The 19,131-nt window shown below is 53.6% G+C and overlaps 1 protein-coding gene across 2 annotated transcripts in view; it reads right to left on the bottom strand.

Moving 5' to 3' along the window:
- Positions 1-19,131, bottom strand: part of ARHGAP22 (Rho GTPase activating protein 22) — a 179,168-nt gene that overhangs the window by 18,812 nt on the left and 141,225 nt on the right. For both annotated transcript variants that reach the window (XM_040242856.1, XM_040242857.1), the window contains one exon: positions 16,327-16,455. In XM_040242856.1, the coding sequence (XP_040098790.1) occupies positions 16,327-16,455 (129 nt within the window). The remainder of the gene's footprint in view (positions 1-16,326; positions 16,456-19,131) is intronic.

The raw sequence follows: 19,131 nt of genomic DNA, 5'->3' as shown, positions 1-19,131 counted from the left end.
TCTTTTCCATGGCACAGACTTCCCCACCGGGCACTGGGTCAGAATGAAGTAGGAGAGGGCCCTGACTCTCAGAAATGGGAAGTCAGGCCTGCTGTGACCAGAGGCATCGGCTAGGACCTCAAATAAGCAGGCACAGAACACACACGGGCCACTGCCCTTGAGCAGAGCGTCCTCAGGAAGGGCTGGAGCTAGCCTGGCCCTGCGCCTTGGCGCCCGCCTCCTGCCTCCCTCCCCACGCGGGCATACGCCCCGTCCCTTTGTCCCTTTCACCTCCGCTCTACCCACTACTCAAGCATCTTGAATATGTCTGCTCTCCTGCTGCCTGGCCTGTGCAGAGGAGGTCTCCCTGTTGACTCTGTGCAAAATTCTGGCTAGCCCTTGAGATCAGCTGTCGCAGATCCTTCCTTCAGCACGACCACAGGGCTCTTGGGCTCCCCCTCTGGCCCTCTATCACAGACCATGCGAAGACGCTTGCCTCTGCCTGGTTCCTCACTGGGAACCAGCCCCCATTGGTTCCAAGCCAGTGCTGGGCTTGGAGGGGAGGTCAAGGAGTGCTGAGTGAAGGAAGGGAGCAAATAGCCCAGGATTTTCTCCCACCCAGAGTTCGTGCACTGAGCTTCCCACCCTTGGCTCACAGGTAACTAAGGGGCACAGTCAGGGAAGAGAGACACTGAGGAAAAGAACTCTAAAATTCTCTCTAGAGAGTCACAAAGCCTGGGTAAATCTATCTAGCCTCCTCTTGGCCCCAGCCCTTTCTGCTCTCCGATTTCCTGTTCCGAGGATATCTGCTGTCCACCGGTCCATCCATCCTTCCATCACTCTTGCGTTTGTGCCCCACCCTGTTCTAGGTCTTAGAGGCTCCCAGATCTGTCCAGAGGACTAGAAACATGTACACACTACCACAGGCTCCTCTGCTGAAACCCCTTGTTGCCTCCCTCCTCCACACCCAGGATAAAATCTAAACTTGGCAGGCAGATAGACAAGGGCCTGCCTGCCTCTCCATCAGATTCTGAAGCACAGAAGAGCCTGGGCCAGGCACAGGGCAGCTGCTGCATGGCCAGACCCGCGGTTTGTGCAGTCACACAGCTCCCATGTCTCCGAAGCCCTCTTTCAACATCATCTCAACCACCGCCCCCAACCCTGGTGAAGCTTTCCAGACTACTCTTCCAGTCCCCTGAACAGGGCTATCGCTGTGGGAAGTCCACAGGGTCCCAGGTGCTTCTAAACAGAGGTGATTTAGAGGAGAAGGGGACATCAAGACTCGGGTCTAAGAATGAGCAAGAGATAGCCAGGAAGGCGGGGCGGGGTCTGGGGGTAGGCATGGGCAGAAATCCCCAAGGCAGACCTGGCGCCGGGTGGCGGCGGGGAGGTGGGGTCTGACGAGGACCCTGGGGGTTGGAGGGTGAGTGTGAGACAGTATGAGTGAAGAGGCTGGGAACACGGCAGTCCCGGGTCCTGGCAAGGACCATGACCCCTGGTGAGCACTAGACTGACCTCATACAGGGCTCAGGGGCTCTGAGAAATGACGAGACTTCCCCAGAGGCCCTCCAAGTGCTGAGCCTGGTGATAGGGTTGGGGAACACAAGAGGCCGACGATGCTCCAGGCTGAAGGCCATAGAGACGAAGATTCTGAAGCTGCACCTGCACATCCTGAGCCACTGTATAGAGAGAAGTGGCCTCCTTTCCTAGACCTCAGTTTCTCCATCTATAAAATGGGGACGATGACACTTGTCCTTAGGAGTGGCCCCAAGACCCTGCCCCCAGGCACTACCAGGCCTGGGGCTGATCCCACTTTGCCAGCAAGGCAGTGTGGCGCCTGGCATCAGACCTTGTTCAGGCTTCGGGTGCAAGCTGCCCCCTTACCTTGAGGGCACATCTCCCTGGAGGGGGAGATGCTCCCGGAGGCCCGTGGGAAAGGATGGTTCAGCTCCACCTCCCAGGGCTTTGCTCCCGCCTTCCTCCTGCTGGAGGCACCCTGCGCTCAGGCTACAGACCTGGCCTCCCTCAGCCAGGGACCTTCCCCACGACTCCGCTTCTCAGAGGCTCTTGGGCAGAGCCTGGCAGGGCCTGGGATGGCTGTGCTGAACTTCCTCAGTCCTCCTGGCACGTCTCATGGGGGAGCCTTGCCAAGAACCAGCTCTGTAGGTCTGTCAGATCCCTGGAAACCCAGCCAGCCAGCGTGCGGGTTCCTCGAGGTCCCAGCCCACGCTCTTTACAAAGCATCAGCTCTGCCACCGGAGAGAAAGCTGGCATGGACCTCTGGATGAACCTGCTGACGGGTTCAGAGCTGGGCCGGGCCTCCCCTCCTGCCAGCTGCTCCCTGGCAAAGCCTGGCCCTCACTCCCCTCTCCCCAGAATCCCACGCAGGGGCAGGAAGGCACAGGCCCAGCACTCAGCTGACTCAGATCCCTGTCCTGGGTGACCTTGGGCACGTCCTCAGTATCTCTGAGCCCGTCTCTGCCACGTCACAGGGCTGTCAGTAACTGTGGAAGAGCCTAATGCACTGGGCACATGGAAGCAGGTGCTTGATCAAAGTGGGCATCTCCTGACCCCGGAGGGCCAGCCCAGGCCTGGGTGGGCTTTGCTTGCCCTGGGAGCCCAGCAGGAAAGGGAGACAGCCCAGATTCACTCTTGGAGCTGATCCAGTGGAGACGTCAGGCTGGCTCTCTCCAGTAAAGGGGAGAGGCATATAGCGGAGAGGCGCAATGAGGAAAATAGTTATTAAATTCTCTCCAGAGATTCGCAAACCCTTCCTGTTCTCTGCGCCCCTCCCCAGGACACCTGCCACCCTCCCTGCATGCAGCCCGTGGTGTGTGAATCCACTTTCCGTCACTCCCACACTGCCCATGCGCACTGCCCTCCTCCAGGTACTGTGTGCGCGCGCAGTCGTGCCTGACTCTTTGCGATCGCACGGACTGTAGCCTCCAGGCTCCTCTGTCCATGGAATTTTCCAGGCAAGATTACTGGAGTGGGTTGTCATTTCCTACTCCAGGGTATCTTGCCAACCGAGGGATCGAAGCTGCCTCTCTTGTGTCTCCTGAGTTGGCAGGCAGATTCTTTATCACTGAGCCACCTGGGAAGCCCCCTTTAGCAGCCTCCAAGCTGCTCTGAACAGCTGTAACAAATTGGCTGGGCTGTAACCAAGTGTCAACAACCAACAGGCGGAAATCAGCCAGGGGAGAGAAATACAAGGAGAGGCTAACATATTAGGGGGGTTGTTCTGCCCAGGGCAAGCCCATCTTCAGGGCAGAAGTGACCGCCACCTTTCTGGTGTTAACCAGCCCCCAGGCACTGGGGACTTCCTGAAGTCTGGAGAGGCAAGCGTGGGCTGAGCAGTGGACTTAAGTTGGTGGCCGAGAGCTGGCATTCCTGCCTGGTTCCCTCAATAGTGGTGATCCTTTGCAAGTCTCTGTGCCCTGGAAGGCTAGGTTCTTCATCCCTGCCCGGGGGCTGCCCACCACCCGGGCGAGAGGTAGGAGGAAGCGTCCCAGCTCTGTCTCTGCCCCTCAACACGCGTGCTCCCTCCCCCAACCCGGCGACCGGTTCCGCTGCTGCCCCCTGCCCGCTCCCGCAACCGACCCGTCTCCCCGCTCCCTCCCGGGCGCCCCGCGACGCGCCGGCTCAACGCCGTCCTGGCACAGGCGCAGGACCCGGGTCCGAGCGCGCAGTCGGCCTGGGACGCAGCTTCCACTCGGCTTCGCGGGGCGCCCGTCCCCCCTCCCGCGCTACCTGGGGCGGCCGGCGCGCAGCAGGCGGGCAGGCGGCAGGGCGGCCGCGGGCAGGCGCGGCACCCTGAGGAGGCCCGCGCGGCCGGCATCAGGCCCATGGCGCTCCGGCGCGGCGGCGCGGCGCGGCAGGAATGCCCGGCACGCGCGCAGGTAGCGTCTTGCCCGCCGCCCGCCCCGGGCCCGGACCCTGGAGCGAGGGAGGGAGGGCCGGGACCTGCGAGTTTCTGAAATGCTACTCGTGGAGTTCAGACTGCTGACCCGCTTCTTCCTAACGCTCGATGTTACAGCACCCTAGGGATACTAGCAACTCCCAACGATCCGCCCCTTCTTCCTAAAGGACTCGCTTCAGGAGCTTCCGCTCCCAGCAGAATGGAAGGCAGGTGTTCCAGGTGGAGGCTCAGGGAGGGCAGGTGACTCTGTTTGGGTCAAGCAGCGGGATGAGTGCTGAGCCTGATCTATAGCAGGGCGCCCGACCGAGGAGATGGTGTTCAGGGCTCCAGCTCTCTGGCCTGCGGAGGGGCCAGCGCCCCAGTGCCACGGAGGGTGCTTAGGGCTTAAGTTAGGCGTCCTGTGCAGTCCTGAGCGGTATGAGTATTAATGTCCCCATTTTACAGATGAGACAGCTGAAGCTCAGAGAAGTTACGTAATTTTCGTAAGGTCACACAACTAGTAAGTGACAGATCTTCAATTCAAACCTGTACTGTCCTTTGCAAAGCCTGTGAACCCAGCGAAAAAAGCCCACAATCCCACACCTCCAAGGGTGTAAAGTGTGAGCACCGACACGGTGCACAGCCTTCACCAGGAGGGAAGGTGGGCAGAGAAGCAAAGCTGGGGCCCTGAAACATCAGAAGAAGGATGGAGATCCCCAGGGGTCTATGGGAAGAAATCTGTAAGGGAGGGGCTTAGGGGAGCCCTGGGGGTGGAAGGGGTGGGGGCTCATCTGAAATAAATTGGTGTTATTTTAAACTGCTAAGTTTGTGACAGAGCAGCAACTGGAAACTACCACAATGGATTTTTTTGCATTAATTTTCATTCTAAAAAATTACAATAAAATATTCATTTTGACTGGAGTTTTTGGTGTCCCAGGCCAGCGACGCCCACTTAGTCCTGGTCCTGACACTAACGCGGGGGTGCGGGCGGAAGTCCTCCCAAGCGCTAGGAATGTGTGGGAGGGGTTCATTCAGTGTTCTCCCCTCCCAGAGTCCAGGCGAACATGCAGGTGGGAAGGGCAATTCATGGGGACAGGGGCCATAAGTCAAGGAATACCCTGCCCTAAATCTGCCCCCCAGAGCCTGGGGCTCCCAGGGCCCACAGTCCGAAAGGTCTGATCAGCTCTGTCCACGTTAGAGAGAGGTCCAGGGATTTCCCTGGTGTTCCAGTGGTTAAGACTGCCTTTCAATGCAGGGGATGACGGTTCAATCCTTTGTCGAGGAACTAGGATCCCACATGCCTCGAGGCAACTAAGCCCAAATGCCAGAACTAAGTCCTGATGCACCTAAATTAATTAATTAATTAATATAAAATATAAAGAGAAAGCTCTGAGGGCTCAGATGGGGCACCTGCTCCCGGAGCAGGGGGCCCTACCAGTTAGGCTGACTGGTCCCGGTGCTGACTTGCTTTCTTTTATCTGAGCCCCGGTGTTCCCACCTGTGTGGTTAGAGTTAGACTGGCCAATCTCTAGGAAACCCCTTCACCTAACTTCCCTATGCCTCCGCCGCCCCCGCCCCCCCCACCACATTCCCAGGTGGCTGGAGGTCTGCAGCTGCCTCCTATTTAGAAGGCTCTGGACTCTGGTGAGCACTGCCATAATGAACTCTAGGATAAACCCTGGCTAGGTCAACACCCATGCCACCTTGGGGGGCTTTTTTTATCCATGAGGCCTGGAGTGAGGGGTGGGTATGCAAAGATAGTTATGAAGCTTTCCTCTTGGGCCAGGACCAGGGAGCTGAGAGGCTGGGGGCGGAGTCCTGTCCTCTCACATGAACAAGAGGTGACCGGTGACCTCTTGAGCTGGGGAGGCTCTCATTTCTGGGCCGGGCCCAGTCCTTGGGGGCTACCTCTGTCCTCAGTCTTACCTCCCTCTCCCTGTACCCACACCCCGTTTAAGACAAGGCAGACCCAGAGGCTATGGTGCCTGGCAACAGAGCATCTTTGGGTGGGCTCAACCTGAAGGCCGGCTGCGCCTGCTCTCAACCCTGCTGTGTGCTGTTAAGGCAAGTTGCTGAACCTCTCTGGGCCCTTGTCCCTCTCCATAATCTAATTTTGATGCAATAAACCCCTGTTAAGAGTAGCAAATGGCAAGCATACGATCACTTCCTCTTTCCTCAGACTGACGTGGAAGACCAAGGCTGTCTGGGAAGAAACTGGGAGCCACTGAACGCGACCACAGGGCACCCCGAGTGGCCCTGGCATCCGGCTCTTCCAGAGCCAGCACCCAGCCCCAGGGCTCGGAGCCCCAGCAGACCTGCTTACAGTGCCAGCCCCCTGCTTACTCCTCTGGGACCTGGACAGATTACTTGAGCCTCCCTGCTGCTCAGGCTCCTCACCTTAAAAGGGGCTGTAGTGGGACTGATTCCAAAGGGCCACTGTGAGGGTCAGTCAGGGTTGCAGAGCCCACCACCAGGACACGTTGAATAAACACTAGCTGTTCTGGAGAGTGGCCCAGCTTCTCCCCTTGTGGCTGGCAGTCACCAGGACATCACACAGTGTTGCTGGCAACACCCTTCACTGGCCTCAGCTTAGCAATGACCATGACAAGCTCTTTTCTAGCCCTGGGATCTGAGCTCTTCTCAGCACACACAGGAAACCAAGCAGGCCCAGTTGCAGGGGCATTTCCACCACAGTTGCTTGGAGGGAAGGAGGACTCAGTGAGCCAGCAAGGTGGGCAAAGGGCAGTTAGTTGAGCAGTTAGCATCCTGAGTATCACAGGAAGCAGTGGTGAGCAGCCCCAGGTCAGCAACAGCCGCATCTTTCTCCTTTTGGAAAGGCTGCCAGGAAAGTCGCAGGCCCACTGGTTTGGTGGGTTAACATAAATCACCCTCGCTGGCTTGCCAGGCTCTCCCAAGATAAGGCAGCAGCTCCTCCTTGTTCCCCTGGTAAACCGCCCCAGGCTCCTTGGCTGCAGATCAGTGGGGTCTGCGGTTGGGGACTATTTCCCCTGTGGGGATCTAAGATTGCAGACTCCCGGGGCACTCCAGGTGAGAAGCCTTGAGGGCTGCAGGAGAAGGAGGCCAAAGGGTGCTGTGTACTGACCCTTATACTTGTGAGAGGACTGATCTGGCCTCTGTGAGCTTGGGGCTGGATGGGTTCAAGGCCGGGGTGTGATTCCTCTTCCACTCGACATGTGGCCCTTCAGGGCCCACCAGAATGGGCCCGGGTGCCAGAATCAGGCTCAAGTGCCCCCGTCTGCTGGTGCAGTGACTGAAGCCCAGTCCTGGTCACCAACAGCCGCATCTTTCTCCTTTTGGAAAGGCTGCCAGGAAAGGCCCAGGCCCACTGGTTTGGTGGGTTAACATTCAGTGGAAATGGAGATAAGATGTTTTCTTCCTGAAACTCCAGGAGAGCTGGGATCTGGAGTAAGTAGGGCTGGGCTGAGGGCTCCACCACTGCCAGCCTGGGCTGGGGCCAGTGACCTTTCATCTTCAGTCTGTGCCTTGAGGGCTTCCATTTGGAGATATCATTCCAGCAAATAATGACCACAACCAGCTGGCCTAACAAGGATGCTTTGTGTCTCTCCAAGTTGTCCTGAGGCTGGATTTTCTCCATGTCAAGTGGCCTGCCCCGTGGCCTCTGGGAGCTGCCTTTGTCCCCTCCTTCCCTCCATGATTGCTGAGGAATCTAGGACAGGACTGTCAGCTCTGGGGGGAGGGGCCGGGGAAAGCCTGCATAGGCCTGTGAGAGTCACATACACATCAGGGTGAGGCCGGCATGGGCAGCACAGGTCTGAGGGCCACGGCAGGCCTGCTGCCGGCCCCTCGTGCCCCTCCTCAGTATGGGGCTGTCACCCTAGGCAGGGACACCGTTCCCAGGCCAGGCTCCCGGTGCCAGGACCGCTGCTCTGTGCTGCAGCCTGTAAGGCTGAGACAGTTTCTGGGCTTTGCTTGGCACTGCCCGCTGGGTAGGGGGGATGGTTACTACGCTCCTAGTTACTGAGCTGCGAACCCTGGTCCTCAGACTCCTGCATCCAACTGCCCATTCAGGGTGCCTGCAGTGGGCAGTACTGTAATGACTAGGAGGCACTGCAAACTCCCCTGTGCCCAGATGGAGCTGCGGTCTTGCTGCGTTGTCCCAAACCTGCTCTGGGCTGTCTTCCTCTCTTGCTTAATTTCAGTTCTTTCTTGCCGCTTGATCAGACCCCTGGGTGTTCACCCTCACTGCTCTTTCTCTCTCAAACCCACATCCAGGAGATCTTGTAGGTCCTGTTTTCAAAACAGATTTGGAATCTGTTCCCCTTCACCACCACCACCATAGGGGAAGTACTCTTGCTTACTGCCTACTTTACTGCAAGGAGACCCCTGGCTTCCCCCTGACCCCCTGTTGTCAGCAATCAGGCTGCCCTTTAACTGTTTTTCGGATCACGTCCTTCCTCTGCCATCAGGCTCCTTTCATCCTCCCTGTCCCTCAGTCCTTCAGCCCACCTGCCTAAGCATGGGTTCAAGAGCACATCAGCACTCGCTGCTGCTTTCCGGGTCTGACACACACCCGCCCTCCATCCTCCTGGCTCACTTTCACAACCTCTTCAAGGCTCTGGGCGTCCCTCTCTCGGGAGGGCCACGCTCACCATTGTGCTTTGTTGTTGTTCAGGCGCTCAGTCATGTCTGGCTCTTTGTGACCTCACGGACTGCAGCACACCAGGCTTCCTGTCCTTCATCATCTCCTGGAGCTTGCTCAAACTCATGTCCATTGAGTCGGTGATGCCATCCAACCATCTCATCCTCTGTCGTCCCCTTCTCCTCCTGCCTTCAATCTTTCCCAGCATCAGGGTCTTTTTCAATGAGTCGGTTCTTCAGGTCAGGCGGCCAAACGGCTCTATTTTTTCTTACCGTAACACTCACCACCTTCTTACACAGTAGTTCTCAAAATGTGGGCCCTAGACCAGCAGCATCAGCATCACCTGCGAACTTGTTTGAAACAAATTCTAGCGACTTAGAAACAGGTTCCCAACTCTCAGTCTCACTTTACAAGCCTTCTCCTGCGTGGTTCCAATGAGAACAATTGTCCTACGCACTGGAAAGCATACCTGCTGGGTGCCTGGCCTGCACGTGGCAGATACTCTTTGTTGAAAAAACAGAACTATTCAGTACTGAGACTGCCGGGCACTTTGTATCCATTTTCTCTCTTAATTCTCATGACAATTCTGCAAAGAAGATGTTCTTTTCCCCATTTTGCAAACAAGAATACAGAGAGAATAAGTGGCATGCCCAGGGTCACACAGAAAGCAAAGGGCAGAGCCAGGTCACATGCAGACCACAGCCTGATGCCAAGACCTGTGCTCACTCAGCCTCCTTCAATACTGCAGCGCAAAAGGCTTTGCTAATAAGCACTTTCCTATGCACACAAGACACACTTTCAAGCACTTGCTGGGTCTCTCCAGATCCCAGGCAAGACAGGACTCACCCACGAGCACTCACCAGATGCTGAGTGACTCTGGTACTCCATGACTCCTTTCGCTCCCCTTTTACAGAGAGCTAGCTGGGAGGTACTGCCCAACGGCCTCTTGGGGGGCCATGTTGCTAGAGCTGGGCCTGGGCGTCCAGAGACTCACCGGGGAGTGGGGCCCTCTTCACACTGGCAAGTCTTCTGATCCATGAACGTGGGCCACCTTTCCCTTTATTTAGGTCTTCAATTTCTTTCAAGAATGTCATTTTCAGAGTACTAAGTTTTGTACTTCTTATTTGTTAAATTTATTCCTTAGTATTTTGTCTTTTGGATGCTATTATAAATGAAGTTTTCTTAGTTTCATTTGCAGTTTCCTCAGTGCAACTGTATAGAAATACAGCTTACTTGACCTTGTATCTCACAATCTTGCTGAATTTTTTATTAGATCTAAAATAGGTTTCTTAAGCTTTTCTATATATGAGATTATGCCATCTGCAGATAGGTTACTTGTTTCTCCTTCCTAATCTGGATGCATTTTATTTCATTTTCTTGCCTAAGTGCTCAGCTTGAATGTCTAGTACAATGTTGAACAGAAGTGGTAAAAGCAAGAATCCTGTCTTGTTCCTGAAAAGCATCCAGCTCTCTCCATTAAGCACGATGTTATCTGCAAGTTTTTTATAGATGCCCTTTAGCAGGTTGAGAAAATTCCTTTCTGTCTCTAGACAGTTGAGTGTATTTATCATAAAATGGTGCTGCTGCTAACTCGCTTTAGTCGTGTCCAACTCTATGCAACCCCATAGACCGCAGCCCACCAGGTTCCTCCATCCCTGGGATTCTCCAGGCAAGAACACTGGAGTCGGTTGCCATTTCCTTCTCCAATGCATCAAAGTGAAAAGTGAAAGTGAAGTCACTCAGTTGTGTCCGACTCTTCGCAACCTCATGGACTGCAGCCTACCAGTCTCCTCCGTCCATGGGGCCCTCCATGCAAGAGTGCTGGAGTGGGTCGCCATTGCCTTCTCCAGATTTTGTCAAATGCCTTTTTTGAGTTGAGATGATCATGTGGTTGTTGTCCTTTATTCTACTGATGCATCACGTTAGTTAGTTTTCAGACGTTCAGCCACTCTGCATTCCTACGATAAATCTCGTTGGTCATCATGTGGAACCCTTTTATAAATGGCTGGATTCAATTACTTTTGTATTTTGTTGAGGAATTTTCCATTTATATCCACAAGATATTGGTACTCCAGCAATTCTTCTCTCCCTCACTTGCACCATCATTGCTGTTTTGTCTCCCAACTTAAAAAAATAAAACTCTCTCTTTGCCTGACTCCCCACTTCAGCTACCGGCCCATTTCTCTGTTTCCCTTTACAGCAAACTTCTTGAAAGCGCTGGCTATGCTCACACTTCACTTCCCCTCCTCTCATCCTTTCTCATGCCCACTATCATCTGGCTTTACCCCCAGGATTCCACCAAAACCACCCTCATCCAGTCACCAGTGCACTGTACGCACCGCCCGTTCTCTCCTGGTCGGTCCATCAGCAGCTCATAGACGCTTTCTCCTTAGGTGGTCTCTCCACTCAGCTCAGGAGCCACGGTCACCCCTGGCTCTCCTCAGCCCCCGTGCTGGCCCCTCCTCTGCTTCCTGTCCTCCTACTTGAGGGCAGCTCAGGGCTCAGCCCAGGTCCTCTGCTGCCTCTTCACTAGCTTCGTGACGTCTCATCCAGACTCGTGGCTTCAAAACCCCATCTATGTGTCAGTGGCTCCCAATTCCCTTTCCAACCCAGTGCTCTCTTCTGGCCTCTAGCCGTAACTATCAGACTGCCTCAGTTCAGTTCAGTCAGTTCAGTCGCTCAGTTGTGTCCGACTCTTTGTGACCCCATGAATTGCAGCATGCCAGGCCTCCCTGTCCCTCACCAACTCCCGGCGTTCACTCAAACTCATGTCCGTCGAGTCGGTGATGCCATCCAGCCATCTCATCCTCTGTCATCCCCTTCTCCTTCTGCCCCCAATCCCTCCCAGCATCAGAGTCTTTACCAATGAGTCAACTCTTCGCATGAGGTGGCCAAAGTATTGGAGTTTCAGCTTTAGCATCATTCCTTCCAAAGAACCCCCAGGACTGATCTCCTTTAGAATGGACTGGTTGGATCTCCTTGCAGTCCAAGGGACTCTCAAGAGTGTTCTCTAGCACCACAGTTCAAAAGCATCAATTCTTCGGCGCTCAGCCTTCTTCACAGTCCAACTCTCACATCCATACATGACCACTGGAAACCATAGCCTTGACTAGATGGACCTTTGTTGGCAAAGTAATATCTTTGCTTTTCAATATGCTATCTAGGTTGGTCATAACTTTCCTTCCAAGGAGTAAGCACCTTTTAATTTCATGGCTGCAATCACCATCTGCAGTGATTTTGGAGCCCCCCAAAATTAAGTCTGACACTGTTTACACTGTTTCCCCATCTATTTCCCATGAAGTGATGGGACCAGATGCCATGATCTTCGTTTTCTGAATGTTGAGCTTTAAGCCAACTTTTTCACTCTCCTCTTTCACTTTCCTCAAGAGGCTTTTTAGTTCCTCTTCACTTTCTGCCATAAGGGCAGTGTCATCTGCATTTCTGAGGTTATTGCTATTGAGTCAAACTGCCTACTTGATACCTAAACTTGAGCTTCTAACAGGTACCCCAGACTAAGTCCAAAGTGAACTCTCTATTTTCCTTCCAAACAACTGCACTTTCTCTTTTCTCTCTTGTCTCAGTTAATGACTAATCCATCCTTCCAGCTGGCTTAGATCAAAACACCTTGGAATTACCCTTGACTTCTCTCATTCTCTTACACCTTCACCCTTTCCAGTAAGGGAAGTTCTATCGGCTCTACCTTTAAACTGTATCAAGAACTCCAGTATTCCTCATCACCAGTGCCATCTGGAGCCAAGCCACCATCATCTCTCACCTGCATGACTGTACAATGAGCTCCTAACTGGTCTCCCTGCTTCTGTCTTTGCTTCTTTCATCCGTTCTCAACACAGCAGCCGGAGGGATCCTGTTGGAACCTGAGTCAGACTCGGCCACTGCTCTGTTCGAGACCAGCCAATGATACCGGCTCGCCAGGGTCATCGCTGTGCGAGGCCCTCCTGATGTGCCAGCCCCTGCCTCCCCTCTCCCCCTTCACAGCTTGCTCTAGTCCTACTGACTTCCTTACTGCTCTTCCAACATGGACACCCCTGCCTCTGCTTTCAAAACTCTCTGCCCAGATGTGTGTGTAATCACGCTTTCATCTCCCTTAGTCAAACGTCACTGTACACCGAACCCTCCATCCCTCCCACTTGCCCTCCCCATCCCAACCAGTTTGCTGTCTGTCTTCTTTCCTGGAACGTGTGCTCCACAAGGGCAGGGACCTTGTCTGTCCTACTCATTGCTGTGACTCCAGCCCCTAGGACATGTCCTCCAATAAATGACTGGCTGGTTCAATGAATGAATGCCCAGACAAGAGGCAGGCCATCAGCAGTAACCAGCTCCCCTGACCCACTGGCCAGCCCCGTTTTCTCTCTGGGGCAGCCAGGCTCTCCCCTGCCTGCAGTAGGCATGTTGCCCATTTGTGCCTGTCAGAGGTGGTCGCTTTCTGCCAGAACAAACATGCTTGAAAGGGTTCACAGCCTCCGTTATTAAACAGTGAAAGAAGGGCTGATCCCCTAAGCCTCCTTTGCAGGGGAACCCAGGCTAATAACAGCTTTGCCAGGAAACCTGCAGAGGCGGATGAAGCCCCCCCTTTGAGAGCCCACACTTGCCTGGACATGTCTGTCACCGCTAACCCCTGGGATTTCTGCGTTTCCTCTATACTTCTGGTCGAAAGGAGATAAACACCTTTGATGGCGGTTCCTGTTTAAATTCTTGTGAGTTCTTCGGCACACAGCGCACTGCCTGAGAAGTCTGTAAATGCTGGGGGAAGAAGGCTGGGGGTGGGGCAAATCTGGATTCTATGTGGGATTCTACAAATGGTCCCCATTAGGCAAGCACAGAGACAGGCAGACGAGCACATGTGTACCGGGAGTCAACACACCCTGAGTACAGGTAGGCCCTGTGTGATGTGACAGGGCCCTGATGGGCTGAGACAAAGCACAGCTTTAGAGGTCAGAACAGCTTTCTCAGTTCTGCTCCCGACTAGCTCTGTCATCTTGGGCAAATTATTTAGCCTCTTTGACCTTCAGTTTCTCTCCTTTCTTTGTTCTATTTAGTTTTTGATATTTTAATATAGGCTTCCCTGGTGGCTCAGAGGTTAAAGCATGTGCCTCCGATACCGGAGACCCCGGTTCAATACCTGGGTCGGGAAGATCCCCTGGAGAAGGAAATGGTAACCCACTCCAGTATTCTTAAAATAGTGAAATATGCAGACATTCAAAAAGTATTTAAAGCACATAGCCACAGAGATGCATAGTACTAAAAATGCACCCCTGTGTAACTAGACCTGCCATCTTGACTGTACGGCATTCATCTCTTTGTTTTACTTTATATTTTTTGCTGCCTAATATTTGGCCATAAATAGTATAGTTTCCCTCTGCCCTATTTTCTAAAAATTTTTATTTTTATTATGCCCCAAGGCATGTGGGATCTTAGTTCCCCAAGCAGGGATTGAACCTGCGTGGAAGCTCTGGATTGCCAGGGAAGTTCCATCTTTTTGCGCTATTTTTGACTTTATATAGATGGGATTCCTGCCCTAGTCTCACTGTATGTTTTTAGGGTTCATGCATACTGTTGGCTGGAGCTGTAGTTCATTCATTCTCACTGCTGCAGAGTTTTCTGTTGTAAGAACGAATCGTCTCTTTCTCCACTGCACTGCCGCTAAACTCGTGGTGCTTTCTGTGACTCATTCAAAGAGCCTCTTGCTGCCCAAGATCATGGTGACGACCTCCTTTCCCTAGTGCTCAAAGGTGCCACCTGAAAGTCCAGCCACATAGACATCTTCTCTGGGTTCTATTCTCCTCCACTGGGTCACTTTCAACTACCTTGCACCAAAAGGAGCCTGCAGAGGCTGCAGAAGTTCCTCAGTGGGCTTGAGTATTCCCAGGCCACTAAACTGGGGCTGTGGGTCAAAGGCACCATGATCACCAGGGGGCAGGGAGGCCGTGGCTAACAAGGTGGGGCCACTTAAGTGAGAGTGAAAGTGAAGTTGCTCAGTCGTGTCCGACTCTTTGCGACCCCATGGACTCTATCCTACCAGGCTCCTCTGTCCATGTGGTTTTCCAGGCAATAGTGCTGGAGTGGATTGCCATTTCCTTCTCTAGGGGATCTTCCCAAACCAGGGATTGAACCCGGGGCCACTTAGGAAGCCCCCAAAGGCGAGCTTCTGCCCCGGCCTGGATGGTACATCAATCAAATACTCTGCAACGTGGAGAGAGAGGGTGAGAGAGGATGCTGACGGCTCGTGTGGTGAGGACACGGCCGGTCCTGTCTCCATACTCAGTGGCAAGTTGGTGGCCCCAGCCCAGCCGACATGGTGATCCTTCCTAAAAACCCTTCCCGTGATGACTGCACAGGGACAGCAGCCTACAGAGACAGCACCTGCACAGCTGGGCATCACCACTGCTTTCTGTGCGCCTAGTCCATACCTGCAGCAGGCCCTGCAGCCGCATCCTCAGGACAAGTCTCAGCTGACCATTCTCCATGTCTCCTCCATTCCCACTCATGCCCAGGCCCTGCATCCTTGTCAGACGAATCTCAGCCTTGTCTGTCTATGGCCCACCCCTCACAAGGCAGCCAGAGGGCTCTTATAAGTCAAAAATAGTGTCTGTCTCCTGTTCAGAGCTCTCCCTGGTGTCCCATCAATTTAGAAGGAAATCTGAAATCCGCACTATATCCCCACGGCTTCGGGTCCTCCATCTTCCCATTCTCACTCCTCAGACCCTCTGGTCCTCCTGAGAGTCCTCGTGTCTCCATGGCCCTCCCCAACGCTGTGCACTCACTGGCCCCTCTGCCTGCATCTCTCTTCCATATCCGCGGTGTTGCCAGTGACTTCACTAAGTTGGCTTTATAAACAACACTTGGCATAGCACCCCCTGTCCTCCCATGTGGCTCTGCTTGGCTCCCTCCATTTCTCCCCAGGGGACACCATGAGTCACCTTTCCTTGCCGATCGTCTGTCTCTCCCAGGACAAGGGAAGGGGGAGGGGAGGGGAGAGGCATCCTCTGGTTTAATTCTTAGCACCTGGAATACCACTCCATACATCGCTGCTGCTGCTGCTGCTGCTGCTGAGTCGCTTCAGTCGTGTCCGACTCTGTGCAACCCCACAGACAGCAGCCCACTGGGCTCCCCCGTCCCTGGGAGTCTCCAGGCAAGAACACTGGAGTGGGTTGCCATTTCCTTCTCCAATGCATGAAAGTGAAAAGTGAAAGTGAAGTTGCTCGGTTGTGTCTGACTCAGTGACCCCATGGACTGCAGCCTACCAGGCTCCTCCGTCCATGGGAGTTTCCAGGCAAGAGGACTGGAGTGGGATGCCATTGCCTTCTCCGCCATACATTGCAGGCACCCAATAAAAGTGTAGCATAAAGGAGCAGGTGAGTAAATGGTAACTTTTGTTTTCAGGTCAGGTCCAGGGCTGTGTGGGCCATGCAGGGGCCACAAGTCGCAGCAGAGGGAAGGACTTGGTACCTCACCATCCAATATGGCCCTGAGTGCCTACTTCTGGCCTTAGACACACGCAACACTCAGCAAGGGTCTGGACACAGAGGCAAGTACACACAAACCACGGGACCTTAGGGTCAGAGAAGGCACGTTTTTGAAAAGTGGCCCAAGTCTCCCCTGCTAGGACCTGCTTGGTCCACCAAGGGGTGACTCCTGAGGGCTGGCAGCAGAAAAGGACACCACTGCCTGTCCGCTGCCACAGGAAGCATGGGACTCAGCCAGCAAGTCCCGAGAGAGAGGGATCTTGCAGGCTCGGTGTGGGGCAGAGGGGCGTGATTACCTGAAGGCAAGGGTTCTAGAGGGTGAGCATGCGTGCTACGGGCAGTACCTCGGCCAAACGGGGCCCAGATGACCCGGCGGATGGCCTGCACCCAGTCTTCCATGTCCCGCTGGGAGCTGGCCATGAGCAGGAGCGCCTCGGGGTTGGCCGGCACCTTCTCCCGCTCCCCGGCACCACCTGCAAGACAGAGAGAACAGGCTCACTGCAGGCTCCCGGGCAGACACGGGGTGCCCCCCGACAGGGCTCTCTCTGGCCCAACACCAGCTGGCTTTCATTCCCTGGGGGTGAGACAGCTGTCTCTCCAAAAACCATTCAGCAACAGCTGTGCTTTCTGGTTCTATATTTGCACATCTCCACACCTCGTATATCTGTCTTTGGGGCCCTCTTGGGTTTCTCCCTTAGCCTTCTTGGTTATTTTTCCCTATTATTAAAATCATCCTGGGGTACTATTAGGAAAAAGCATGCAGATTTGACAGCAGCTCAGAGAAGTTCAGACACCAGAGGAGCTTCAGTATGTATTTTGTTTAAATCAATTTTACATTTACACATCTTTAAACCCAGCTAAATGTCACTATGTGCTTTTAACATGGGCTCTGACATCACAGCCTGCTCTTCCATCCCTGAAAACAAGGTCTGATTCTTCACATGTATTAAAGTTACAGAGGGAATTCTCTGGCGGTCCAGTGGTTAGAATTTTGCATTTTCATTGACGGGACCCTGGGTTCAATTCCCATTAAGAGAGATAACATCCTGCAAGCCGTGCAGTGCAGACAAAAAAAAAAAATTTTTTTTAAGTTACTGAGATGGTATTAAACCAGGATGGAGCAAATACTCCAGAATTCTCCACCTGTCCCCACTCACAGCTGGACACTGGATTATTATCCAAAGGCAGAAAGATAGGAATGCCCAGACAGTTTTTGATGAATTGACTTTTTCTACAGTAGCTCCAGAGGTCCTTGAGTTTTCATGTGCAAATGAATTAATTTGGAGATATACCTAAAACAATTTATACTGAACTGAGGTCTATAAAGAATAGGCAATTTAAGGGATTTTCAAGAATAATCTTATCTTTATGGCCCATCCCATAACATATAACTCACCATTACTTGCTAAGGTCCCAGAACCTCAGACCCTAAGTGGGTTTATCTGCTGATAGGGTGAGTCCCAGACATCCCTGTTCCCAAGGGAGTGGGATGACAGGAGAGCTGTGAGGCCCAGGCTATTCCTTTCTGGAACCCGCAGCCCAGTGATAGAAACCAGACAGGAGAGTAAGTGAACCAGAGCATATATGACTCTCCTGACGAACAAAGCCGACACACATCTGTCCTTCTAGGATTCTTTAATCTTCACAATGACCCTGAGTGAGGTACTGTTACTATCTTCATTTGACAGGCAAGGAAACTGACGCACAGAGTGACTACGGGACTTGTCTGAATTCACACAGCTAATACATAGCCCAACCAGTCCATCCTAAAGGAGATCAATCCTGAGTAGTCATTGGAAGGACTGATGCTGAAGCAGAAGCTCCAATACTTTGGCCACCTGATGCGAAAAACTGACTCATTTGAAAAGACCCTGATGCTGGGAAAGATTGAAGGTGGGAGGAGAAGGGGACAACAGAGGATGAGATGGTTGGATGGCATCACTGACTCAATGGACATGAGTTTGAGCAGGCTCCAGGAGTTGGTGATGGACAGGGAGGCCTGGCGTGCTGCAGTTCATGGGGTCGCAGAGTCGGACACGACTGAGCGACTGAACAGAACTGAACTGAATATATGGCAGAGCCTGGGATTCAAAGTCCTGAGCTCTGGGCTCTGATCCAGCCCATGCTCCTGTCGTTTCCCCATGAGTGAGGCAGCCCGCTGGGGCCGGGCTGACAGTGGCCAGAGCAAGGCCGCTGAGGACTGGGGAAACGGAGGGGGCTGCTCTGAGGGCTGGAGCCTGGGATGAGATGCATGCTTGCTGAGGCGACACCGCACGGGAGGCCTGGAGGCGGGGTGATGGGCCAGCAGGCCGAAGGGGCCTGTGGAGCCTAAAGCTCAGCAGAGTGGTGGGCCAGGGTCCTCGGATGCCTCCTGAGCCCTTCAGGACACACACAGGAGTCTGACTCCTTTGGGCCCAGGCAGCAATGCAGAGGCGGGGAGGAAGGGAGCTTGCAGCAGAGACAGCAGAGCCTGGAGCCCAAGAGACAGCGAGGGCCAAAGGAAAACAAAGACTGTAGGCAAGGCTGGGGCAGCTGTGTGGCCATTCACAAGGCAAGGGCGCCGCCACCGAGCAGGGGATGGCTCTGCATCTTTAGGACTCAACGCAACATGGACTATGAGGCAGGGCTGGCTGAGCGTGGGGACGGGAAGCGAGGTGCCGCCAGGAAGCTTTCCTAGGTATGCGTTTCTGGAGAGACGTCCCAAAATAACTCAGAAAAGGAGCTGGAGATTGACGGCTCCAAGAGTTTGTTGTGGTTACTTGCTTGTCCTAAATGAATACTCAGGTTTGTGTATAACCGGAATTTCTCATTTTTTCAATTCTTTTTTTCTAAAGAGGGTGACCCACGTCAAATAAGCTCAAAACCTGGCTCTGAGCTACCCGCAGGTTGACAGATTCTCTCATGTCCAGTTGCGCCTCTGCCTAGGGTCCGGTCCTGCTCTCCTGGTGCTCTAAGCCTGCGGGTTTAACTTTTCAAGTATTGTTCACGTGTGTATATTTATCTATGTGTATTTTTATATAGCATATTTAACTTTTTAAGAAACCGCCATAATCTGTTCTCCAAAGTCATTGCACTACTTTATGCTGCCACCAGCAATACAGAGGGTCCAGTTCCTTCACTTCCTCACCAACACTTGGTGCAGCTGGTCT

This window comes from Oryx dammah, unplaced genomic scaffold (genome assembly GCF_014754425.2).
Source record: "Oryx dammah isolate SB20612 unplaced genomic scaffold, SCBI_Odam_1.1 HiC_scaffold_6, whole genome shotgun sequence".
Lineage (NCBI taxonomy): Eukaryota > Metazoa > Chordata > Mammalia > Artiodactyla > Bovidae > Oryx > Oryx dammah.
The sequence above is the reverse complement of the archived record's forward strand: the minus strand, read 5'-3'. Positions and strand labels throughout refer to the sequence as shown.